Source organism: Pteropus alecto, unplaced genomic scaffold, assembly GCF_000325575.1.
Source record: "Pteropus alecto unplaced genomic scaffold, ASM32557v1 scaffold3, whole genome shotgun sequence".
Lineage (NCBI taxonomy): Eukaryota > Metazoa > Chordata > Mammalia > Chiroptera > Pteropodidae > Pteropus > Pteropus alecto.
Window position 1 is genome coordinate 60,625,498 of NW_006442484.1, and position 27,251 is coordinate 60,652,748.

At 33.1% G+C, this 27,251-nt stretch overlaps 1 protein-coding gene, 1 non-coding gene and 1 pseudogene across 3 annotated transcripts in view; 1 reads left to right on the top strand and 2 right to left on the bottom strand.

The window, feature by feature from the left end:
- The first annotated feature begins 958 nt into the window (after positions 1–958).
- On the top strand, positions 959–1,077 carry LOC112470754. The gene has a single exon (XR_003043046.1). It is a non-coding gene; the product is annotated as a 5S ribosomal RNA (ribosomal RNA).
- Positions 1,078–7,034: 5,957 nt separating this feature from the next.
- PGAP1 (post-GPI attachment to proteins 1) overlaps positions 7,035–27,251 on the bottom strand; it is a 70,452-nt gene continuing 50,235 nt past the window's right edge. For both annotated transcript variants that reach the window (XM_015596675.2, XM_006921307.3), the window contains 8 exons: positions 23,046–23,139; positions 20,593–20,683; positions 19,525–19,722; positions 18,447–18,582; positions 17,147–17,197; positions 16,553–16,740; positions 14,952–15,056; positions 7,035–13,699 (listed from right to left, as the gene is read on the bottom strand). In XM_015596675.2, coding sequence (XP_015452161.1) covers positions 13,561–13,699; positions 14,952–15,056; positions 16,553–16,740; positions 17,147–17,197; positions 18,447–18,582; positions 19,525–19,722; positions 20,593–20,683; positions 23,046–23,139 — 1,002 coding nt within the window. In that variant the 3' untranslated portion in view covers positions 7,035–13,560. The remainder of the gene's footprint in view (positions 13,700–14,951; positions 15,057–16,552; positions 16,741–17,146; positions 17,198–18,446; positions 18,583–19,524; positions 19,723–20,592; positions 20,684–23,045; positions 23,140–27,251) is intronic.
- On the bottom strand, positions 16,045–16,163 carry LOC112470821 (annotated as a pseudogene).

Below are 27,251 nucleotides of genomic sequence, written 5' to 3' on the forward strand. Positions count from 1 at the left end.
TAATACAAGGAGTGTAAAGGTGGCTGGCCAATCATGAAGGAGGAAGATCCATAACTCAACCACAACTGCGTTGGCTTCTCCTGAATATACTGCAGTGTGGACAGACCTGAAGTTGGATCTAAATTCTTTATTCCTTTTTCAGGAAGGAATTAAATCTAAATTCTTTATTCCTTTTTCTTCTGTCATTCAATTCACAATGCAAAATAGATTTGAGTTGAAATGTCTATTATGAACCTGAAGATTTATGTGAGTTAAACTATACTTTAAAATGTCTTTTTGTTACAAGAGAGGTGAGAAAAATTTCCATCTTAGACTATTAAATTAGATAGAACCTCAGCCATGAGTCACATAATTTTGTAATGAACCACATATTTTAACTCATTAATAAAATTATTTAAGTACCTGGAAGAAACACCATTTAAAAAATATTACCTAAATTTCTAGGTGCATATTTTGTATGATAAAGAGAGTAGTTTCAGAGAAGGAAAAAATCGAGAACAATTCAAATGGGCATTTCTTTGGCTATTTGGGGCATAATGGGCAAATGATTCTCTTTCTTAATGTTATTCATCAATTGTGAGCTCTGAAATAGAGCCAATGAGCTTTCATCCTAGAAAGAAAAAAAAAAATCAAAGAACCCCTGTCCCCAAACCAAAAGCATCCCCCCCAACATTTATGGTTTGTTCCTAGTATCATGAGAGCTCTTTAGTATTCTAGGTGCATAAAATGTTATCCAATTATTTTAAATAAAATAGAATAAACAGCAGACCTTTACCTTCTCCCTTCAAAAGTGCATTCTGTAAGTCAGGCCCTGGGAAAATCCTCAAGAAACCTCAGTGGCAGAGATGACTTTATCTAATCCTCCAACAATAATAGGCTCCCAAGTAGCATGGGGACAATCTAGGTTTCTGCTAAAAATATTACTTGCTGACTTCCATTTTTAAAAATTCCATTTTTAGTCTATGGCCATGCTACCCTGAACAAGCCCAATCTCATCTGATTTTGGAAGCTAAGCAGGGTCAGGCCTGGCTAGTACTTGGATGGGAGACCACCTAGGAAGACCAGGTGCTGTAGGCATAAAAAGTAAAAAAAAATAAGGGTTTGTAAGCGGACAAGGTCCTTGCAATCTGTGAGGTCAATCAAGGGCTGCCTCGCCTAAAAAAAAAAAAAATCCACTTTTAAAAATTGGGTTATTTGAATATGATCCAGCAATCCCTCTACTGGATATTTACCCCAAAGACTTGAAAACATATATCCAAAAAGATATTTGCACACTGATGTTCATAGCAGCATTATTCACGGTCGCCAGGACACGGAAGCAACTGAAGTGTCCTACAATAGATGATTGGATAAAGAAGATGTGGTACATTTATACAATGGAATATTAGTCATACGAAGAGATGAAATAATGCCATTTGTGACAACATGGATGGATCTTGGGATAATCATGCTAAGCGAAATAAGCCAGATAAAAATCTAAGTTGAAAACCACATGATATCACTTAAATGTGGGATATAAATCTAAAAGCAACAAACATGACAGAGACTTATGGACATTGACAATAGACTAGTGGGTAGATGACGTAAAAAGGGTCAAATATGTTGTGATAAATCTAACTATGGGCAGTAAACATACAATGCAATATATATATGACTAACTGTTAAATTGTACATTTGAAACTTACTGGATTCCATTAACCAATGTCACCATAATAATTTTTTAAAATTTGGGTTATTTGAGGTGTTAGGATTGAGTTGTAGAAGTATTTTATGTACTCTGAAAACAAATCCTTTGTCAAAATGTTTCTCTGTGGTTTGCCTGTATATTTTAATTATGTTTTGATGAGTAGAAGTCTTTCTGTTGAAGTATAATTTACCAAATTTTTAATTGTTGCTTTCTTTATTCTAAGCACCTTTGCCTACCATCTTGTCACAAAGTAGTCTTCCATATATATTCTTCTAGAAGCTTTAGTTTTTACATTTAATGATTCATCTCAAATTAATTTTTTTCCAAATTAATTTTTGTGCATGCTGTGAGGAATGGTCTAGGTGTATTTTTTTCTCCCACATGAGTGTTCACTTATTCCAGCACTATATATTGAAAATACTCTTCTTTCCCCATTGGAATGTTTTGGCACCTTCGTTAAAGATAAATTGTTTTCTTATTGTTGAGTTTTGAGAGTTCTTTATATATTTTGGATACAAGTTATTTATCAGACATGTGTTTGGCTTCTCCCACCTGTGAATTTTCTTGCGTTTCCTTAGCACTATCTTTTAAAGAACAGAAGTTTGTATTTCTGTTGAAGTCGAATTTATCAATTTTTTTATGGTCTGGGCTTTTATAAACTTTTAAATTTCTATTTTAATTTCTCCATTGGCATTTTAGCTGTACCTCCTTGTATTATTATTCTAGTGGTTGCTTTGAGGATTATAATATGTAATCTTATATATATGGATAACCACAGGTAATAATTCTTTGGAAATAACTAGGGTTAACTAAAAAAGAAAAACTTTTTTCAATGATTTCTGAAAGTCTTTCTAAATGTATTAAGCTACTTAGTAAATATATTCAGACCATAATTAAAATGTCTTTATTATTTAAAACTCCCAACACATACAAAAGGGAACAGAATAATGCAAGTCCATATACTTATCACTCAACTTCAGTAATTATCAACACATAAATAGTGCATCACTAAGTGTGGGAATAAAAAGAGGTACTATATGGAAAGGGAAACAATCCCTGCCTGCTAGAAGTAGACAATCTACTTGGAGAAATAGCATGGTGTGGTGGAGTTTCAGACCAATCTTCGAAACCGGTCTCTGCCATTCCCTTGGTCAAATATTATTTAATCTCTCTGCACCTCAATTTCATTTGTAAAGTAACCCTACTTTGCAATGTAAGAATTAGAAATGATATGGTAAAGGACCTAGCACAGCACCAAACATGTAGATGCTAAGTAAATATCACTATTATTAAGAACTACACATAAAGAGTACATGAAATCTAATGTGATGATTCCCATAGAGTATGGAACTATGACAGTAAGAAGTAGAAGGGCAAGTTCACTCCTGACTGGCAACTGGTAGACTTCTATGGAGAAAACTTTGACAGATGTGGGAGGAAGTTCTTGAGCAAAAGCAGAAAAGTAGCGAAAGGAAGATACTCAAAGAAGAACACAGTAGCCCAGTTTGCTTGTTACAAACTATTCTTTGCTTCCTTTTATTCCTTTCTGCTATGAACTGAATGTGTCTCTCAACAATTCATATTTTGAAGTCCTAACCCCTAGTCAGCTGGCACATTGATCTTGGACTTCCCAGCCACTTGAACTGTGAGAAATAAATTTCTGTTAAGCCACCCAGTCTGTGGTCTTTTGTCATAGCAGTCCCAGCAGATGAATACCTGTCTCAGATGTTGTTTTGGGGTAGCAACACACACACAACTTGAAAACTTGCTTCTGAAGCCTTCCTTGCATTTCTTAATGGCCATGTGGTGTTCTAGAAAATGGGCTGTAGATGGAAGTCCATGAGGGTGGAAAGGGAGGAGAGAGAGAATTCCTTGTAAATAAAAAGCAGAGCTCCTTTTGTTCCTTCCCCCTGGAATGAAAATATCATGCAGCCACTACTGTGTTATGAGTCACACATTATGGACAGGGAACGAGATAAGAGCTTTGCTTCTTGAAGACTTCATGGAGTCTTACCCTGGACTTTCTACCTGAAGCTTTGACTGTTTAAGGAATTGTTGGTTAGGTTTCCATTTCTTGCAAATTAATCCTAACTGAAATAGTTTGTGTGGGGAGATGAGTGTCTTTGGAAAATGGTAGAAGACTGGAAATGTAGATTGGCCGTGTCAAGAAGTTTGAACTGTATATTACAGAACACAGAGGAAGATTAAAAACTTTTTGGAAAAAAGTAACAATACTAATTTGTTGTTTAAAAAAGAACAATGGGGATATACGCAGAAGAAAAGTGGGCGAGACAACAGAGAATCAGTTACAAAGTTGCTTTAAGTCTGGAGTACTAGTAATGATGATCTAAATTGGTCTCACTAGCGTGGGAGCCAGGAAGGGGTGAACCAATGTAAGGGTGACCTTGAAGTGCTAGACTGTTTAGGGCTTAGTAACTAATTCAATGTAGTTAGGCAAGGGAGAAATTATCAAAATGAATGGATTTTCAACTTGTGTAACTGGATTTAACAGAAATTTGAAAACTAAGAGTTGCTACTCAGGGAGGAAAAACTGTTATGGTTAAATTTCAATAGTGAATAGACACTAATTTTATCTAGTTTGGAGAAAACTAGAGATTGGCAAGTTAGGAAGAAAGCACCTATCATTTCTTGAGGACCTACTATGTGTCAGGTGCATTTGGTCCATTATCTCATTTAATCCTCACCCCAGGCTTGTAAAATAATAACACTAGCCATAGTTTGCGGATGATAGTCTCAGGGAGGCTAAATTTATTGCCATTGATTCGGAGATACTTAGATATGAAATGGAGGGAATAACTGTCTGATTGGGTGAATCATCCACCAAGAATATCACACTGAAGTCACATAGCTAAATGAAATCTGTAAGGGAAAGTATAGAAAGAGTAACAAAGCAGGCTGTGAACAACAGATCGGGAATTTTTTTTTTTTTTTTTTCCAAAGCAAGAGGAAGAACTAGTTGGTCAGAAAAGATTTTGACAGTAGAAAGTGAATACTGATCATTACATATTACAAGTCTTCACTGGAGGAATTCTATTTCTTAGACAATCTGCTTTGAAGTCTACTATAATCTACTATAAGCAAATTGCTTAATTTCTCTGAGACCATTTCCTTTCTTGTAATATGGGGATAATAATCCTTCCTCTAAGGGTTTTTAATGGAGAACGAAATGAGAAACTAAATGTGAATGTGTCTTGCATGGATTCTGGTACAATAGGTACTCAATGAATGTCTGCTAAAAGGATAAAGTAGGTGACAAGACAGTCTGTACAAACTCCACAAAATGGTCTAGAATGTTTTTATTGAAATTCCTTGTACTTTTTAGTTTCCTGACTTGTTTCTTTTCCTTCACAGTTGAATTAAAGAATATATTTCTGATTAAGGATTCGTCGATTGCATTTTAGCACCCCAAAATCTTATTGCATTATAGTCTCACTGGAACAACAAACTTGTTAGTTAATCTAAAACTGTAAGACACTGCAAGAAGATGAAGAACAAAATGGAGATTCGGAAAACCCATATATAGTCTCTCCCTTATAGTATGGTACCTAAGATCTTTGAGATAAAGAAAATTGAGATAGGTTAATTCTGTTCAGTTCATGATATCCTCCACACCTAGGATGTTAGGCAAGGGCCCAGGTCTAATCTAAAACAGAAAGAGGCTTGTCTACCACATCCAATTACTTGCTAAGCCTTAGAATCCAGAACTGTAGGTCACTAAATGTTTCTAACAGTAATGCCAGGAGAGAGTGAGGCATTATTTCAGTACCCCATTAAGATTATCGGGGAAAAAATGCTTCATGAATATGTTCATGTTTCTGCAGGGTTTGGCGTCCTGAGCAAAGGAAATTGACATGCTGTCTCCATTTCCCAGAATCATTTTCTCTTCAACGCTCTTCTTCCTCTTGCCTGTTTGGTGGAGCCACGTTTAGATTTTATGGAGAGAGGAAACCTGGAGCCATGTTTACATTCCAAAGGATTATAAAACATTTGAGAGCAAAGGCTTCTCTTTTCTCAGAAGGAGAGGGAGGCAGCATATGGTTTATATAAACTCCCCGACTCATAATTTCAGAGTTCTTCTGTGGTGCAAAAAAAAACCCCGCTAAAAACTCTTTTGCACATACAGGGTTCAGCTGTTCCTCATCACGCAGCCCTCAAAGGGGAAGAGTGGCAAGGGGAACTGATGTGGTTATTGCTTTGAGTAATATTACTCTGTTCCTGATTCAGAAACCTCATTTTTGCTTTCAGTATTATACGCAGATATTAAAAAACTATCAAAAACAAATTCAAAGGGTAACAAAATATATTCTAAACTACATTTCTCCAAAGGAGGTACTTACATTCTAAGTGGTGTGCAAGGCAACATATTGGGATATGGGAGGAAAACATAATTCGTTTTTAATCTAGTAAATTATGTACTAATATTTTATACATGGATTGATACCAATGCCCTCACACATGAAGCCTTTATCATAGCTGATCACACATACTGTGTGGGAATATTCTGAGAGGACTGAGAATTCTGCAGCATGTAGGAGGAAGCTGATAGGATATCCCATTCGTTTGTTCATTTGCTTGTTCACGTTAAACGTATTCTGACCTACACATTCCTAATTTAAAATGCAACTATGAGGCATACGTTGTTTTTCTGAAAAAGGTACATCAAGTTCTTTTCTTAATTAAATTCCTTTTAATTTTTCTCCAGTAGGTCAAAACCTTTAATAGAAAGAAAACAACTCCCTTCTCCCCTTCTACTCCAATCCCGTATCATCTACTTTAGGGCAACCATCTCTGTAATGCCCACAAATATATAATGCTGTTATTTTCTGCAAGCCAGGAAACAAAAAGAAAGTGTCCTTCTCAAATACCTTCTAACTAAATCTTTGCAGTTCCAGTTGAATATTGTACTGGATTGTAATACTTAGATCATTCTAGTTTATCTCTTAACCTTCTATAGTTCTTTCTTGATCAGAATGACACAAATACTGAAGGTAAAAAGCATGGTGACTGAGTCCTTTTTGTTGAGCCAGTATTATATGAACATATCTTATAGAACTGAAGGATGAGATGATTTACATACGAATGATTTACATACAAATATCCATACAAATGCACATGGGAAGCTATAAAATATCAAGTTGGAAAAATACTAGAATTTACCTTGTTTCCAATATTTACCTGTGACGCATCATGTTTATCATATTCCATGCTTAGGCATTCAAATTTCTGAAATGTCTGACATGCTGTAAAAAAAAAATTTTTAAAGGTTTTTGCCCCAGACGGTATTATGGAGAGTACATGAACTGGTAAGCAATCTCTGCACCACATGTTCTAGTTCACCAAATTTATTGAACATTCAGAACACCAGATTATGACAGATTAAAAAGAAAGCACCAAAAATTGCTACACATCAATCAATACCTGAGCAGAGACTGAAGGCAAATATTTGTCTATTAAACCCTACACTGTAACGTTGAAACACAGATAAAAACAGTCACAACACCCTACAGAGTACAATAGCACATTTTGTGAATTACAACCAGTTAAATGTAATAATGTTAACTATACCATACCAAAAACACAAAATTACACATGTGTATTTAGTACACCACACATTGTACAAAACACTGGAAAAGATCATGCATGTTTAAATGGAAAGATCTACAAGGTGACAATCATTTTTCAGTATATATAAGACAAGTTCCTTTGCACTTAAGTATCGTTACTATGCACTGCATTTTCTGGATGAGAACAAAATTATCAATTTGCAAATAAATAATTACGGAGCCTATCTCAGCATAACACAATTTATCCTCTATAAACTTTTAACTATAATACGAAAACTGATGTATGTTGACGGCCATGTATTTTATTTTATTACATACCCTTGCCCAAACTACTTCCATCTCAATTTGTCCACATGTTTTAAAGAAAGACATGTTTTCTTTTTACACATTTTTAAAGAAACCTATATTTTTGTCTTTTTGGGGAAATAGTGGATGTGAAATGGGAAGAAAGGTGTTACGTTTATGTTCAAAATTGAAACAAAAATAAACAAATTCTGAGAGTTGTAGGCATCTTTCAGTAGAGACCATGAATGTCCTATGAATGGCATAATTTGTTTTAATAAAAATTATATCTGTTATTTTAGATAAACACTAAAAAATGCAAGTCTTTCCATTAATAAAACAAAACTGGAGCCAGTTCTCTCAATACCTTGAAAATAATTAGGAAGAAAAACAGAAAGGGGAAAAAATATTTAAAAATATAATACATAAATCTAATATTAATTATTAAAAAAAATTATAACTTTATTTTACATATAAATACAAACCTCAATAATCTGAGAAAAAAATAAACAGATCTTAGGGAAGAACTTAAGTCTTTGATACAGTATTCATTAAAAAGACAAAAAATTACGCTTAAGATTAAGCTTTCCCTGCATAACAAGTTCAGAAGTGCCACCACCTTCTCAGAAACTTTAGAGAAACTTAAATTTCTATATCTATAAAGTATAAGTCAAGTTTTAATTTCAAATGAGAACGCCTCTAGCGCAATAGTTCTGTAAATAGTAAGGGAAACAATGGTCAACTTTTATTTTGAACTTTTACTTCGACCTGAAAGAAAAGGAGTTGGAGCAAATTTGAAAAGGCCAGCAGTAGTAAAATATAGAGTTATAACATTGTAGGGCATTCCTTCATCATTTTAAGGCACGGTCTGTTTTATCCCAAACAACTATAAGTTCAAGGTCACAGTGATAATATGCATTCAATTCATATTTTGGTCTGGTTTCTCATGGGTACATTGCTACATTTAGTTAGTCATAAGTTTAAGAAGCTGTAATACAATCACTTTAAACTTTAAAATAATTGTCATTTTTATATTTTTAAAAATGTAAATATACAATTTCCTAATTCATATACACTAAAAATTGGAGCTTTTTCTTCCTCCACTGTGGAGGAAGGAGAAAGTCATTTCTACCAATATCCTAACAAATATATATTTGATTATGTAGAAAGCATGGTTATGTTAAATACAGGCATCTCTTACCTAGGATAAAATTATTCCACATAAAAGATAAACTCATACCAAAATATAATGTTCACTTAACTTTTAGGTTTAGTACATCATCTTTTTTACTGATATCATCCATAGTCCTCACTAGATAATTGGATAAATGGTCACTAAATCAAGGCTCAACATTTTAATATTTGCTGCCTTTTTACTTCCAAGGCTACTTATGCAAACTGCATCAACATTATTAGGCAGAGAAACAGTGAGTGACATTAAATGATGGGAAAAATTATTATTATAATGAGGGACTGAAATCCCCTTTAAGAATTTCTATAGGGGAGAAATTGAAAAATTTTAACCAGAGCAACATATAGTTTTTGAGTCTATCATATTTCTACCTTTCTTTCAAGAATATAACACTGTATTGATATTAACATTTTAGCATTAACATCTTGATTGTTCTGTAATATTTTCCTTTAAGATATGCATTTTAAAATATTTACTTCATTGTACTATATTAGGTTCTAGTGGATTATTTTCTCCTGTGAAACATGTGACTGTACAAAGGGATGAAATGGAAATACAGAGAAAACAAATTGCAAATTCTATAAACTTTCATTACCTAAATGACAGACACTTGTACTAAAATAAACCAACAAAATTCAAAGTTTTACATCACAGGATGAATCTAAAGCAAAATTACTTCAAATGATTACTTCAATTATTTACTGAAAGATTATTATTTGGTAAACTAACTTTTACCTAATAAAATCAGAGGACACTATTACAGAAATCAGACGAAATAGAATACAACAAAGCTACAAGGTTTATATATTTTCAAAGAAAAATTAGGGTATAGAATATAAGTTTTGAGGATTTACATATTTAATATGTTTTAGATGAAAAATACTGAAAACATTATTTTTGCTCTAAATCTCAATATGCTAAGAAAAGTTCATTGGCACAAATATCTGGAGGTATTTTACAGTGTCATTTAGCTTTGGTGGCAAAATGTGTTTTGCTAACCATATAAATACAGTTATATTTTCCAATGTAGAGAATTATGCTAAAAAAATTCAAAAGTATTTTTTTCCTAAAAAAGGGATGTAAAAAGTCTAATATGAAACAAAACAAGTGCAACATGAAATATAAAATAATGCCTATCATTTAGGCTTTCAAACAATTTGTAGTTCTATGCTTTGTTTATAAATCTTTTACTAGTAATAGTCCTATTATATAAATACTAAAAACCAAGATAACATAAAAAAATAGCAGATGAACTTTACAAAAATGGCTACTTTTAGACTTTCTGAACTAAGATTAGGATTCCAATATGCAAACGAATTTACACTTAACTAATCAAAATACATCAACAGATACAGTTTTCCTAAGTGTTCAAAGTTACAAGGTACAAATCGGTACAGAATAATTCTCATTCATATATATATCAAGTTCTATACAAAGTCATCAGAAATTAACTGGTTACTTGGTATTTCAAACAGTAATTTTTGGCAGCATAACATGCCAAACACTTTTACAAAGTACTGTACTTGATTTAAAAATTTTCAGCCATACACACTGTAATCTAGCTACAGCTTTGAATATCATCTAACTTTTGAAAGACATGTTATCAATTCAGGTATACTGTTATATTCATACTATTAATAAAATAAGTCTATTCTATTTCTAGATTTTATTCTATTCTTAAAACTAAGTTATTAATATACAAAATTCAATCTTCTGTATTCATAATATATTTATCAAAAAAATGTGAATTTTCGAGCATTTATAGTACACATATTCAGATTTGGATTACTGACCTTTCTTTCCTATCATCCTTATTAACAAAGAATGTGAGTAGCCTCACAACTTTTCTATTTCTTCAGACTGTTAAAACTTATTGTGAAAGAATGCATGAGTAATATGTGTAAACAAAAGTTCATTAGAGATTTTGTCTTTTGTTCAAAAAGACTGGGATAAAATTTAGCTCCCAATTATCTCCCTATTTTGTAAATCAGATAATGTGCCTCATATAATTATGTGTGTGTGTGTGGTGGAAATGTATATAAATATACCTGCATGAGCCATAACAACAATCATTTTTTAGACCTACTAGTTTTTTTCCTTACTGTATAATCATGCAAACATTATAGTGTAGTTCACTCAAGAAAAGGTATTCCATTACATATATCTAAATTTATCTGACCAAAACATGAAAAAAGTTAAATTGATTAATACATGACAAGCATGAATGGATTTTTTAGGACCATTATTTTAAATATTTTCATTCCGATGACAAACAAGAAAAAATTTAGCAGAATCTGTTTAATTTCTGGCATGAAAAAGATCCAGAAAAAAGAGCTTTAATGATTTCTATTATATTATCGGTTCTAAATTATAGGAGTAGTAATTCTAGAGGCGGCTTAAGAAACACTGAAAATACTCAGAATTTTTCTTATGCAGTCTATATTTGATCCAGTTACCAACAATAGGACCCAGATTATTTTTATAAGCACAAAATTTATTCAAACTCAACAAGCTCTAAATAAAAATGTTATAACTTCAGAGCTCAGAAGTTTGATGAATTAGATAATCCCTAACTACCAAAAAATAATTTCATTTTTAGTAACATTGCTAATAAAGCTGTGTTTTACCAGCTAATAACATAGGCTGTAAGCATGATCGAAACAATGTGAAATTTAAAGACAAAAGGACTTTCCTTTTCTCAAGGAAAAGTAGAAACATTAATTTCACTAATCTTCAGACAGACCCTACCTTCTTATCTTGGGTAGTTATTTAGGTTTAAAGTACATCAAGACTTGATGAAGACCCCGTTCAAATATTTAAAAAAAAAAAAAAAAGGTATGGTATATATTTATATATGTATAAATAAAATTTATAGATCACATTAACAATGATTATGACTGTCATAGAGGATCCAAATTAATGGACTTTATAAAGTTCTTTCTGTATACGGACCTAAGTTCAAACTCAGGAATAGTTAAATGACACATTTAACCTGTAACTTGAAATAAAATCATATCCATGAAAAAGTAAAAATTACCTATGTGTATAAAAGTTATGAGAATGTATATAGCTAAACATAGGCAGATGTGTCTTTATTTAAATATGTATGTGGTATGCCCTAAGACAAGTGTATAATAAATTCTCTTTCCTTCCAGGTACTGAACCCACAAGCATTTTGCATTTTATCCCTTTTCTACTTCTCTCAAACAAGAGCCTGGTATGCCTGCCATGTCTCCTATGAGGTTATCACTTCCCTTAATGGTCTCAGTAAGTGAAATTATAAATTCTGAGCAATAAGCATGAAGTTGGGAAAGACAACAATAAAATCAAACAAACTTACAACCCTAAGAGATGACAGCAAGATCTTCTTTCAACTGATGCCAAAGAGCAAGGACTGAGGAACAACTGAGAAGTGGGGTAACCGTGCGTAGGCAGTAATGTGGGGGTGACCCTCTACAGGCAGTTAACAGCTGAGAGGCTGTAAGGGAATCCAGATGTAATGGCAGATAAATGAACCTGGTACTCTAGGACATCCTTGGGTACTGAGGACACAAGTTCATGGGTGCAATGTTGGAATTACTGGGACTTAAGGACTTGAGAGATTGTAGGTATTTATAGCATACATATCTAAAGGAAGGGCTCTATCAGCTAGGTATACTTCAGCCTGAGTTTATTCTTTCTTAAGGCATAGATACCTAACTCCAATACCTATTTCCTACTCTTTTGGAGCTAAAAGTGAGCTGAAAGCTGAAATGAAATAAAAATATTCTCTTATCTGTCAAAGAGTAATCACCTTGGCTAATTAAGATTCCACTGTAAACCTAGTGGCTGAATCCTCCAATTTATTCAGGTATACTGTTTATACATCAAATGTGGTACTGCATTTGATCATGCTAATTTTTTTTCCACAGTAGTAAAAAATTGCAAACCTAGAGTTTTTTCGAACTATTGGAATTTAGTTATTTTAACAATCCATCATGATCTGAGGCACTTTTGGCAACCATGGGTTCAATGGTTAAATTGACAAATAAAATGATATAGACAACTGAACTGTTTCAATTCCAGTAAGTAAATATCTATGAGAATTTAACAATATATCTCTTTAATAGTCTCTTGATATTAACCAAGAATACAAACTAAGAATTGTATTTGAAAAGTAAGAAGAAAACTTCACTAAGTTTTGAGTTTAGATTAGGTTTCCATCTGTCTGTCGGTCTTGCATTGGTTACCAAGAAAACATGTCTCCTTAGAATTAAAGATGTATTTTCATAGATGGAAGAAAACAAAAGACCTACTTTGTTCCTGTGGCTGCCAAAAACTGGCCAAAGACTCTTCATGGATGCTTCATTTTTGAGAAACTAAATTGTTGTGAATTTCATCAATCTTTTAAGACTCATTTCTCAATATATGTACTGTAGCAAATATAAAGTAATCCACTTTTCAGAAGAAAGTTTGATGAAATGAGCAGAATGCTGGAAGAGAAATTACAAAAAATGCTTTTCGTTTACTGAGTGTTTAGAGGATCCCTAGTATGGCCAATCAAGCAGATTAGCTGATATGCAGAGGAGTCCTCAAAGACAGTGTCCACCACATCTTTTTATTAATTTTTCAGAAATGACTAACACAGATGCCACAGCACTAAACAAAACCATGCTTCAACTACTTTCTTCAAGCATTACAAAACTAATTTCCTATTTTCGATATTGTAAAAATAGATGTCTTCTCCAAAGGATCTTGGTGTCCACATTGATAGATCTGTGCATTCCCTCTTATTACTGACATAAAATCATCTTTATCATCCCTTAAATCCAACCTTACATAAAGTTGCATAATGCATGGAGTAAAAGAGGAATGAAGACAAAGCATGGAACCCTGTATAAGTGTGCAGACCCAAAAGCAATCACACCAACGGCCAGAGGAAGTGGAAACTGTGAAGTAGTCTTCAACAATTTACTGTAAACAAACAGAAAAATATACATTATATAAACTACATTGTGAGCAAAAATAGAATATGTTGACCCTTGAAATGATTAACATAAGCCATATTTCGACTAGAAATAAATTTTCTATAAAGTAAATAACTAGTTTTGTTCAGTCTTTTAAACTTACTAACCTAAAAATACTAGTTGGACTTTTATTCAGCAATTATACCTTTAGAAATCTATCCTAACAAAAATAATAATGTTTACTAAGACTTCGCTACGGAAATATCTAAGTCTATTTATAATTGCAAAAAAGCCCTCAATCAAATAAATAAGGAACCATTCTTAATTTGTAAGAGGAACATATAAGATATTTTTAAAAGAAAAATACAAATAGTTCCCAACTTATAATGGTTAGACTTATGATTTTTCGACTTGACGATGGTATAAAAGCAATATGCATTCAGTAGAAATTATAATTCGAATTTTGAACTTTGATCTTTTCCCAGCTAGTGTTATATGGTAAGATACTCTCTTGTGATGTTGGGCTGCAGTAGTGAGCTACAGCTCCCAGTCAGGCACGCAATCACAAGGGTAAACAACTGATACTCTACAGTGTAGTATTAAGTGCATTTTAGACTTAAGATATTTTCAGTTTATGATTGGCTTATCAAGACAAAACCCCATGTAAGTCAAGAAGCATCTGTATTATCAGGAAAGAAACTAAAGAGGAGTTAAGAAACTTCCCTAAGAATATAGAACTATTAAATAGTAGAGCCAAGATATAAACACTAGGTTGGCCTGATCCTAGATTATCTGCAAGTATCTGCAAAAATCAACTAAAAGGGCCCTGAAAGCAAATAATCAGTCAATGAAAAGTTTTATTACAGAGAATTTTAAACATATACATAAGTATAATAAACTTCATGTACCCATCACCCAGCTTCAAAAATTATCAAGTCATGGCCAATCTTACTTTACCTATATTCCTATCCACTTCCACTCCTCTATATTTTTTGGAAGAAAATCCTATCTTTTAAGGGTTAACTTTTTAAAGAAAAAAAACATTATTATATCCTAATAAGTGAAACCCACAATTAAGAAAATAAGTATAATACCTTTCATATAAATTATATTTGAATATAAAACATAATTACTATTATAGCTTTACCTTTAGGAATACTCAAAAGTAATCAGGAATAAAGAGCATGCTTCAGTCATAAAAAAAAGGGATGATAAAGACCAAGAATAGATGAGAAAAAAGAAAGATTAAACTACTGTACCTTGATTTTATTGAAACGGTGTAAGTATTTCCAAGAATTGCCATAGTTGGAATAAGAATAAATGCCAAAGGTTTACATGGATCAGGGTTAAGTTTAAAATAATACCTATATCAAAAAGAAAAAAATAAATGTAAATCAACAAAGCACACCTGACCATTTTAAATTATCAGAATCAAATTAAATTTCAAAACATGCCAGTAGCAATATGGACATAAGACAGCTCTAAATAGCTCATGAAATCTTTAATAATTTTTGCTCTAGATTACCTTTATACTCAAGTTTTATATGGAGAATTATGTTCAGAAACTACTAAAGGAAATTAAAATATTCATTATGAAAGCATTTCCTTTTCATAAATATATGCCTGAAAGTTCATATACAATTTTATAAAACAGATTTTAAAAATACATTAAGGCTGCTCTAGCAAAAAAATGAAAAAATAAAGGTTTACTATATAAAGTAACAGTTCCTTATCTTTTTAAAATTCAAATTTTCATCCCTTGCATTTATTGACAGTGAAATAGCTATAGCCTTTCAGAATCATAAATTTGTGCTCCTTAAATAATTTTCTCCCTAAATCTGTGAATAAAAATCTAGATCTTAAAGTGAAGGACAAGAGAAGAATATTAACATCTGGTAACCTATGCTGTAATTTATCACACTTATTTTGGTTCTGCTGACTTTTCAAAAAAAACTTTCAGTATTTAGATAATCAAAGTTTTATATCATTTTTCAAAACTATACTGAGTAGGGGTTCAAATAGATGAGGTAGCCTTTTAAAAAAAAAATCAATTTACCAATAAATAAACATTCTAGAAATATCTTGGAGGGCACTTTCAGACTCTCATTTAACCTAGGACACTTATCAGGTAGCAAAACAAATAATGGTTTTCAGTAAGTAGTAAGATAGCTGATTATTTATTCTAGTTAATTGTATGGAACACATTAGAAGAGTGCATATTTCTTTCATTACTTCTAATATTTTTATTTTCATTCATTTATTTATTTTAGGCAAGGCAACCCTTGGTTGACCTCACAGATTGCAAAGGACCTTGTCAGCTTACGATCTCTTATTTTTTATTTTATTTTTTTATGCCTACAGCACCTGGTCTTCCTAGGTGGTCTCCCATCCAAGTACTAACCAGGCCCGACCCTGCTTAGCTTCCAAGATCGGACAAGATCGGGCTTGTTCAGGGTGGCATGGCCGTAGATTTTAATATTTTTAAATAGAAGCATTTTTCTTCCCTCCAAATTTAAGAAAACATAAAATTGATCATGAATTGAAAAATACATAAAACACTAGCATTATGAATACTTTAAGTCAACAAAATGAAGCACATTTTCATGTATGTCTAGATCAAAGAAGGTTAAAGGTGACATTCCTTCTTTTTGGGGGCAGATTTGGGGGAAGTTTATTTTCCCGAAGTTTATACTCTCATGGTAAGGGAGAAAATGTGAATGTATTATAAATGAATTTCAGGTGATATATAGCTTCCTATTCTTGAGAAAGTTTTATGGATCATTAGGAATCTAGCAAGTCTATACTTATAGATATTTATTGTTTGAGCCATATAAATTTTAATTATATAAATAAAACGCACCTAAGATTCTTTAACCAATAAATTAAAGATGGCATGCTGAGTAATACAATCCATGTTAATAAGTTAATCACAGTACTGTGCATGCGAAGACTATCTTCAGCATCACTGGCAGATAAACGAAGATGGTGTGCTGTAGAGTCTTTATGGTGATTGGATTTTTTTTCACTTCTTCTAGAGTGCTTGGGATTCTACAAAGCAATAAAGTAAACATATCAAGGTACTAAGTAAAATTTAAGTATATTATTGTATTTAGAATCATCTTCAATTACTTAATAGCTAAATAAATATATCTTTCCACTACCAAATTGATTAAAAGTACTGAAATTACCTTGTTTTAAAGTGGCTATCAGTTATAAAACATTTATTCCTCTAATTACTCAAAATAAGTTAAAATATAATTTGTAATAACAAAAACGACAAAGATCAAATTAGACTTAGTTTACTTTAATATTCATTAAGTTCACTTTTCTTAAAATTACTTAAATTCACAATACTTTTTAAACACTGGAAAATCTCAATTTAAAAAAAACACAGAAAATTTTTCCCATATTCTTTCATATTAAAGCAATGTAAAGTTTTGAAAACAAAGCTTACCACAGTTTGGCTATTTTTAAAAGTTGTTAGGCTGGCTTGTAGATGAACAATCTAGGAAAAAGAAATGACTTTAATTTTAGTTTTATTTTGAAACAAAAAACAAACATTATTATTAAAACTGAGAAACACTATAATCTAAAATTTAAAAAAATCTAAACTAAAATTCATTTAAACATTTAAAAATATTCTTTTAGAAAAGATAAAATAATAACTATATGTGTTTTCTATCATGGATTAAAAAACAGAAACAAAATAATACACACTTCCAGAGTATGTTGGTGCCAAGATATATTGCTATACTTTTTTACATTCTGGAGCCTCTGAATGATACCTTTGCTATAGCAACTTAAAAGTGTCTTGTGAGTGAAAATTTTGATTACATTCAGTACAGTATAAAGAATAACATGTTTTATATGTTCTAAATCTTTGAAAATCTGAACTCAATTATATATGGTGGTGAAATGTTTAAAGAATCCAAGAAAGTCTATAAGTTTAATTTATTAGGTTTGCTTAAGTATTTGAGAAAGTTTTGCTTATTGAGTCAGTTTGAAATACCTAATTAAAAAACCAAAAATTTATTCATAAATAAAAGTAGATCTGAATGTTTTTCTGAAGGACATAAATTTCCTTTAGAAAACTAAAAATAATCTATAATGTGCATTTATTAGTGTTAAAAGTAGATGCAAATAAATCTTTGTTTAATAAAGAAAAAAATATTATCCATTCTGGTATCAACTGTCTCCACATAAAACTAATGTGGAGAGTATGTAGTGTATGACCTCTATTTTCTTGCAAAGCTGTCAGCCTTCTTGAAAGTACTTTTCACTTCCTCAGTAAAATTATCAGCCTACTTACTTTTATCACTGTCTTCTGACTCTTCAGCAACATATATAACATTTTACATTATCTCAACATAACTGATAGCTTGCTCCTACTGACCAAACTTTCTATTTGTTCTATTACCCATGTTCAAAGGGAGGTGTGAATAAAAATTGCTCTAGTAAAATGTTTTCTAAAAAGTTAACATTACTTGAAAGAGCAAGAAACAATCTGAAACAGATTATATCTTCTCCCTTCTGTTTTTTTTTTTTTAACAAACCAACTCAGACTAATAGTTTCAGTTCTACAGTTAACTGTGTATTTTAAATAACTAAGATGTTAAAAACGTTTACACTTAAACCTATTATATAACAGAAGGTTACTGCAGTGGTAATTAAAATTTTGTTAACAACACCTACAGGAAATTCTATGCCTGTCTGATACAATGCCCAGACATTCTGACTTTATTGATCTAACATACCTTAAACACATAGTAAAGATAAGTAAGAAGTATGGCAAATGCTCCACAAGTTGCCCAACTAACTATGATCAAAACAACTGTCAAAAAGGGCAAGTCTGGTGATATCGTCTTGATATCTTTAGGAAGTTCAGAGGGCCTGGAAAAGCAAAATTAAAACTCTTAATAGTTATTTATACAATTACATATAAAAAGAAAACAATACAGTACTCTACCATGCTTTCCTGCTTATTGATATGCAAGCACCGTAAGGTAAACAGTAAGATTTTTTAATAAAGGCAAGGGGTGACACATATTTGATTGTAAATTCTGTAATATACAGTGATAGCTCCTCTTCCATTTAGAAAAACTATGGCTGATATTTGCACTAAGAAAAAAATGTTGCTAAGGATAATCATTAATTATAGGCCCTGTGGCATATGTTTCTGATCTTGAGAGGTGGAGGAATGGTTTTCTATTTCTTAGACTCTTGAGATTACTCAGACATGTCAGGGTGTCAGAAGCACCTCAGAACTGTGGAGAAGAGGCATCACACCATAATACCCTCTATGACAGTAAATCATTTAACATGTTTGGTGAGGAGTGGCAAAGGAACTAGATTAATGTTTTACCAAAAAAGACTACCAGTAACTTCAAACTATGTATTTGGGCCTATAATGAAACTATAGGTGATGTTTTTGGAGCTCTGCTACCTTTACCTAATCTGATCCTAAATATCTTGATTGGGGTCTTTTGCTCTCAGGTTGGATTGAAAATCAGCATAATAAAAGCATTGCCAGAGAAACACTTCCTTCTTAGAAAGATTTATAACAGTGAAATTTAAAAATACTTGTGTAATCTGCCTAACCTTTTTGATTAACTCGAACATTAAGGTCAAAATCAAATGTAGCATTTAACTTGCAGTAAAATGATTATCTGTGATAATAACACAACTTCCAACACTAATCCACATTTTGCTATACATCTTTACTTAGAAATTATAGTTTAGTAAAAGCAAATTAGTTTTAAGGTTTCCCATCAGAATGTAATTTTTTTTCTTAATTAAGAGCAATAAGAAAGGTTTTAATCATTCATTGTTTACCTTTTCAAAGCTAGCCACAATGAAGAAAGGAGTTTCACAGATGTAGAAGAGAGTAGGCCACCCCAGTAGGCAGTACATGTTCCAAACAGAAAGAGAATCAAGGATACAAGGGGGAAACACATACTCTGACTAGTTAAAACGATGGCATCTAATTCTGGTAATAATAACACGTCCCATAATTCTTTAAACCATTTATACCTGTGGATAAAAGAAAATATACAATAAAAGCAAAAAAATAAATAAACAACTGACATTCAAGGATTTAATATTTGAAGTATATGATGATTCACCAGAGTCCCCAAAGTACTATGACACTTAATTCGTAATTATATTGAAAAACAAATTTTAATTTCTTATAGGGAAAAAGTAATTTATCTTCCAAAGGAGTCTACTGATCTTCAAGGACCTGAGTCCTGAGTCTCGATTCAGCTTTACTGCTCTCTATTAATCCTTGTACTGAAGTAATAAGTGTTTTTTTGAAGTTAGAAAGCCAAAAGTTAGTTTTAATGACAGAAGAAAAGAGATCTAAGTAATAGTTCTTAAGCAAAAAACAAAATGTGAATAAATTAAGAATGGAATGTTATGGGGAGGAGGGAGGTTGATGGGGTAAAAGGAGTCGATTATGTAGTGCCATTAAAGAATTAAAAATTAATTTAAAAGAATGCACTGTTAAATAGGGCAGAGACCTAAAATATACATTGTATGAGAAAAAAAAGTAATCTGAAGCACTGTTTCATTAATATCCTATAATGGTTGTGTTCGTAATCTGGGATATTCAAAGATCATAGATCATATATATCTCTGCAAATGCTAAAGGCCTGGTATATTTACAGTCTAAGTTTAGACTGATATATATATATATAAAAATTCAATAATTACTTTTGAAATGGTCAGATTATTAAAGTAAATGTTGATATACTTATTAGGCCTTCGTCTAAGAGAAAAATCTCATTTAATAAAACAAGTCAACTGCCAAATTTGTAGGAAAGTTTATATTCCATTATGGAGATAAACATAATGTTTTATATGCAATACAAAATTAAAATCCTTATCACAGATAAAACTTACCCCAACAGAAACTTAATCATAATTACAAAAGGATCAACTTTGTATGGTTTGGCTTCTTTATCCAACACAGTAGCATATTCTAAGCAATGACCTGGTGGATTAAAAAACAATTCTATGTAGTTAAGAATTCATACTCATTAAGTATAAGACATATTTATATCCTGCATTGTCTGTAAGAGCAACATATTTCATGTCAGAAAAAGCAAGATATTCATTCCTATCACAGAGACTCTCTTCAAAAGATTAAAAAGTTATGTAATTCAATGGTTCTCATACAAGAATACCCATTCAGTCACTTTTGAAACAAATTCTGGAAGCCGAGGGTGGGGTTTCTCCATCTGTATTTTCACAAAGCTCCATGGCTTATTTTTTTAAACTGAGATATAATTTTCAAACATACAATTCATCCATTTAAAGTGTATGCTATTCGCTGGTTTTTAGTTGCGCATCTGTTACCACAATTAGTCTTAGAATATTTCCATTACTCCCAAAAGAAAATGTCCACCTTAACTGTCACCTCCAATGCCTCCTCATTCCTAGACAAATAAGCAATCTAGTTTCTCTGTAAATTGGCCTACTCTGAACAGTTCACAGAAATGGTATCATGTAATATGTGGTCCTTTGTAACTGGCTCCTTTCATTTAGCATGTTTCCAAGATTCATCCACGTTGTAGTATGTATCAACACATTTTATTTATCTATTCATCAGGTGATGGACATTTGGGTTGTTTCCACTTTGGGGCTATTATGAATACTGCTCCTGTGAACACCTGCGTACAAGTTTAGTGTGGGTGTATGTTTTCATCTCTCTTGGATATATACGTGCTGTATAAATGATTAAACTCTGTTTAATCATTTGAGGAACTGCCAGACTGCTTTCCAAAGCAGCTATACCATTTTAATTCTCACCAGCAGTGTATGTAGTTTCCAATTTCTCTACGCCCTCATTAACACTTGTAATCATCTGTCCTTTTTCTAGTAATTCTTGTGAATATGACCCATGTGATTTTTGATAAGCATCCCGGGTTCAGAATTACTTCTTTAATTGGTTTGAGACATAATTCCATACTTAAATCTAGATTAACTAATATCTGGGGTCTCTGTGGACTATCTAGATATAAATTCTGTATGTTCAAGAATCAATTATGAGGTCATTTGAAACTAAGAAGAGTAAGATATGTCTTTCAAACTCTCAAAAAAAGATATTTATATTCAAGTATAGTTGATGTCATATAACCAAAATAACCTCTTAATTAAAAGGTTGGATCTGGGCAGAGTGCACTGAATGTTGCTTCTTTCTTTGTGGAATATAAATAAATCAGGTTAAAATGAATACAAATGGCAGACTTGAAATTGTAGAAAAGTCATTAAAAGGGAATTAGTAGCTGTGAAAGGATTTGGCAAGATGGAAATGGCAGGGGGTTTTTGGACTGCTTTTATGTATTTTGGCCCCATTCTCTTTTCCTATCTCTTGCCTCCCTTGATTACTGTCCAAGTTCAACTGAGTCGAGACTCCTGGGAAACTGTTCTAATTGCTATTCTCAATGGAAGGTTTTGTACTACAGATTCTATATTTTCCTCTCCAGGTCTGTTCTCCACACTTTCCTTTGCTCTAAATTTTGGGAGGCTAACTTTTATGGACTGACTTCTAGTTAGGTTCACTGAATGTGAGGCACTGGCAGATAGGAGAATGAGTGGAAATAAGGTTCGCGTATTTATTTCCCTGCCTTTTTTCCTGTTGAGCCACAGACTGACAATGGTCAGTGTTCCCATACCCGAGGCTGCAGCTACCATAACACTGTCCTCTCCTATAGCTCTCTAGGTTTGCTCCCTCCCTTGCCCTGGTACCTAGGAGTATTAGATGGCTTTGCTGTTAATCTGGCATTTTATCATTTCTTGTTGGTTTCCCTTAATCCTACACATATTTTGAAATATGTCCTTCATTAAACTCTCAATTATCCATTCAGTGTGCCAGGACCTAATCGATACAGTTGATACAGTCCAAATATTATAATGAATATCTACTATGTGCTTGACACTATGTGAGCTACCCAGAATTGAATGGTGAACAAGATCCCTATCAATGAGCCTCTACCTATTAAGAGGTCTTCAAAATAGAAGAAATTTCAGGCACAAAGATATAAAATGGAGAAACAAGTAAAGAATTTTCTTGGGGATCTCTTAAAACTTAGAGGATCTCAAATCTCTGTGAATTTGAGAGAAATGGGTTGTAAATTTTCAAGAAATGATGTGTCTCCCTTAGCCACATGAAGGATAAAAAAGTAGTAATAAAGCACTGTTGTAAATTTTCAAGAAATGATGTGTCTCCCTTAGCCACACGAAGGATAAAAAAGTAGTAATAAAGCCACATGAAGGATAAAAAAGTAGTAATAAAGTAATAAATAGGAAGGAAGGGAGGGAAGGAAGGAGGGAGGAAAGAATAATATTCTTACCTGTTGAGAAAAGAGAGTATAACTGTCCTCCATAAGCAAGAAGGATGCTAGATATAACATAAGCAGGAAGAGCTCCACCATGAAATCTAACTACCTAGAAAACAGGCAAAGCAACGAACAACTTCTAAATGTTCATGTTAATGAAATAAATGTACTTACACATAAAATAAAAATACTTTTCATGACATGGCTACAAAGGTATTTCTAGTAATGGGTATCAAAACTCTAAGTAAAATAAATGTTAAGAGTCTATAGTATATCAGAAATGTATCTAAATTTTTCATCAAGGGCATAACAAAGAGAATGTATAATTGAGTAGCAAGTGCTACAAACATTTTATAAGGCACTCTTATTGAGCATTTACTACATTTCAGGCATGATATTAAACATCTTATATGCATTATCTCATGCTCTCCTCCCCCAAATCCTTTGAGGTAGTTCTTATTCCTATTTTACAGATGAATAAATTTAGGCATAGGGAGCCCAAGTAATTTGTACAATTAAAAACATAATACACAAGCAAGTTATTTACTTGTTATCCGTCTTCATCAGTAAAATGGGAAAATGATAGTACTTACCTTATAGGTGGTTTTAAGGATTAAATATGTTTGTGTAAAGCATTTAGAATATTAACTTGAATGTGATATCAGAAAATATTAGCTACCATTATTAAATTTTTTTGTCCATTATGAAAATCTTGTGGAATGAGATTTAACTCAGAGCCTAAATTCATAAACATTACATTATAGTGCCTCAAATCAGTCCAATTTCTGTAAAAAACATACACATAACAAAAACGAAGTGTTAAGTTCTTATTTTAATAATAAAGTTTTCAAAGAAAATTCTATTCTACTGAATCTTTTAGAAAAAATATAGATCCCGTGGCAATCTGATGAAAGCTATGGAAATGCATGGTTAAACAAAACACTGTGTAAATTTTCAGGAAGCTCAAGGTCTTCTTGAAGCTCCTCTGTGGATTTCCAGGTTAAAAGAAATCGTTAAGGACTCAAAAAACTTATAGTCCATACTCATGATTTATAGTTTATAGTTCTGAGTGGAAGGAGAGGAGAGTAAAAGAGAAAATATAATTTTTCTATTACTAAAGATACTCATTACCTGCTAATGACATGCTAAGAGATATAATGGCACACATAAGAGTATGGAAGGAAAGTTAAGAAGCCTAGCAGTCTGAGACAGACTCCTGGGTTTAGATTCCAGCCTTGCCTCTCACTATCTCTGTGTCCCTGGGCAAGTTACTTTACCCCTCCCCTTCTCTTTATGCCTGTATCAGTAAAACGAAGATATATAGCACCTACCTCACAGAGAGTCTGAAGCTTAAATATATTCATTTGTGCAAAGCATTTGGAATAGTAACTGGCACAGGTAGGTGATCAGAAAATATTAGCTGTTATTATTAACTTTTAATGCCTTCACTGTCTTTAGAAATCTTGTAAGAGGTCCTACACAGAGCATTCTGAACATAAAATTTCTTTTTAATGACTATCATTGTTTTGAGTATTAAAGGTTATGCTGGGCCATAGATATTGCTGGTATAAGATACAACCAAATCAATAGTCATAAGCTGGCCTCCATGGATCAAATTCAAATTGTAGACATGCTTCCTTTGGTTACATCCAGATATCCAATTTCTCTTAAAATTTAAAGATTTGTCAACACTGTACTTCATCCCTACATAGAAATGATTTACTATAGCTTATGTAATTCTTTTGAGAAAGTTATTTCAGTTTATTTTTCACGCTCCCTTTAGTAGAAGTAGACTAAAGAATATGTAAATATATTTTCCTTTCCTTTTTCCGAAAAAAAAAAAAAAAAAAAAAAAAAAAGTTTTCTATTCAAATGCTTTGATTCTCCGATGTAGTTTCCATTTATTCCTCTTCCCAGTTTCCTTTGAATGAATCAGCAACATTGAAAATATGTATTATTTCGAAACGACAAATAAAATATATTTAAAAATTTAAATTCATTATCCTTCTGTTCTTGAGCTAAATTTATAAACAAACACGAGGAAGAGCATCTTCTACCTTTTCAATAATTTGAGGACTTAATTACCACAAATTCTCTGACATTTAAAAAAGTACCTACCTCTAATCCTGTAATGTCCACACACCCTCATTTTTTTAAGAAAAATTTTCATGTCTGAAGAATATCAGTCTGTCTTTTTTTTCTGTCTTTTTTTGATGCACATAAAATTACACTTGAGGACCCCCGGCCCACGCCCCGTGCTCACCACCACTGTGTGGCTCCTGGCGGCATCCAGAATGCTCTGGGGTCTATATCTTTGAAATCCAGAAATTGCTAGTGCTGTAACACCAGACCAGTGTAAATTCTAGAAACCATTGGCTTTAATGAAAGAAGTAGAGATGCTGGAGAGTTTCCGACAGAGACTGAAACCAAGAAGCACCAGACTAGGAATTTAGTAGGTGGGAGGAGGAGGAAGTGGAGGAAGAAGCAGCGATTTGTCTTCTCGACTGGTCTCCCCCTGGCTCTACATGTTCCCCGCACTGAGGAGATGGAAGAGGAGGCATAGCCATCACCTCGCCTCTCAGCCTGGATTATAGTCTCTCACCACAGTGGCTTCAACCTACCCTTGGATTCAGACGCCGATTCGCCCAGTTGACAGCTACCTTTCTAGTTGGTGATTTGATGAAAAAGATATTCTAGAGGATTCTTGGAAACATGGCAAAGTGAGAGATGTCCTCAGATCTCTCCCCTTGAAACAACAATAAGCTGAACATCTAAAACTGAACAAAAAACATCCAAACTGCACACCAGCACGTCTCAGCATGGGATCTGCGCATGAGAGCTACCACAAGACAGAATCCAGGGTGTGCGGTAGACTGGGAGAAATAAAGAAGCTGCCTCTTGCAACCTCCAGAGCTCCCTGCAGGAGGAGGGGAAGGGGAGAATGTGCAGCAAGTTCCCTAAACAGCCCTGCCTGGGAGACCTGTGAGTTCTATGCAGCCAGCAGCAGGGCACAGTCATCAGGGCAGAAAGCAGAGAAGCGGGATGGAACTGCAAAAAACAACAATTGATTTTTACCAGCCACGGCTGCAAAACCGAGGCTGAGCCGCAGCCCTCAACCCACAAACCAGAGGGCCCCTCCCCGCAGATGCTCTGAGACCGATCACTGCGGAGCCCCAGGGGATTCTGAGCAAACGCTGCTGAGACTGTCGCTGACACTGACAGAGACTAAAAATGAGGGCAGCAAGCGTGATTAAATATCTACGAGAAAATAAAAAAGGCATTATTTAGCATTTGTATAAAGCAAGGATCCAAGAGGCTTACATGCCACCTACTGGAAACCAACAGAAAAGTGCCTTCTTTGCAGCAGGTTAAAGAGAGATCTTTATATAATAAATCTTCTTTCTGGAAAAACAGCAGAATACACTTCCATTAATGCCCAGGTGGAGAAACAGCCCATTAAACACCATGAACAACCAAGATGACAAGGCATCTCAGAAAGAAAGAGAAAAATCTCCAGAAAATAAACTTACAGACATAGAAATATGTGACTTAAATGACAGAGAATTTAGGATGGTACTTCTGAAAAAACTCAGTGAGTCATAGCAACAATTTCAGGAATTAAAAATAACTAGATGAGCAGAGCAAAGAAAATGAAACCCTCAAATAGAACAGAATAGATCTTCTGGAGATAAAAAAAACACACACACACACACACATTACAAGAGTTGAAAACTGAAACAGCAGGCTTGGGAAACAGACGTGACCAAATGGAGGAAAGGATCAGTGATATCAGAGATAGAAATCTAGAAATAAATTAGAAAAAGAACAGAGAGAGAAACTGAAGAATGAAAAATAATGAAAGAGAAATACAAGAGCTAGCTGATACCATCAGGAGAGGAAACATGGGCATTATCAAAAGTGAGGAACAGGAGTAGGGACTAGAAAGCATTTTCAGACAAATAGTTAATGAGAATTTCCCAAATCTAAGGAATGAGCTGGAGCTTGGAATTCAAGAAGTCAACAGAATACCCAATTATCTCAATCCAAAAAGGCCTTCACCAAGACACATCATATTGAAATTATCAAAAATCAACAACAAAGCCAGAATTCTCAGGGCAGCCAGAAAAAAGAAGACGGTAACCTATCAAGGAAAACCCATTAGATTATCATTGGACTTCTCAGCACAAACCTTACAATCCAGAAAGGAATGGAATCAAACAT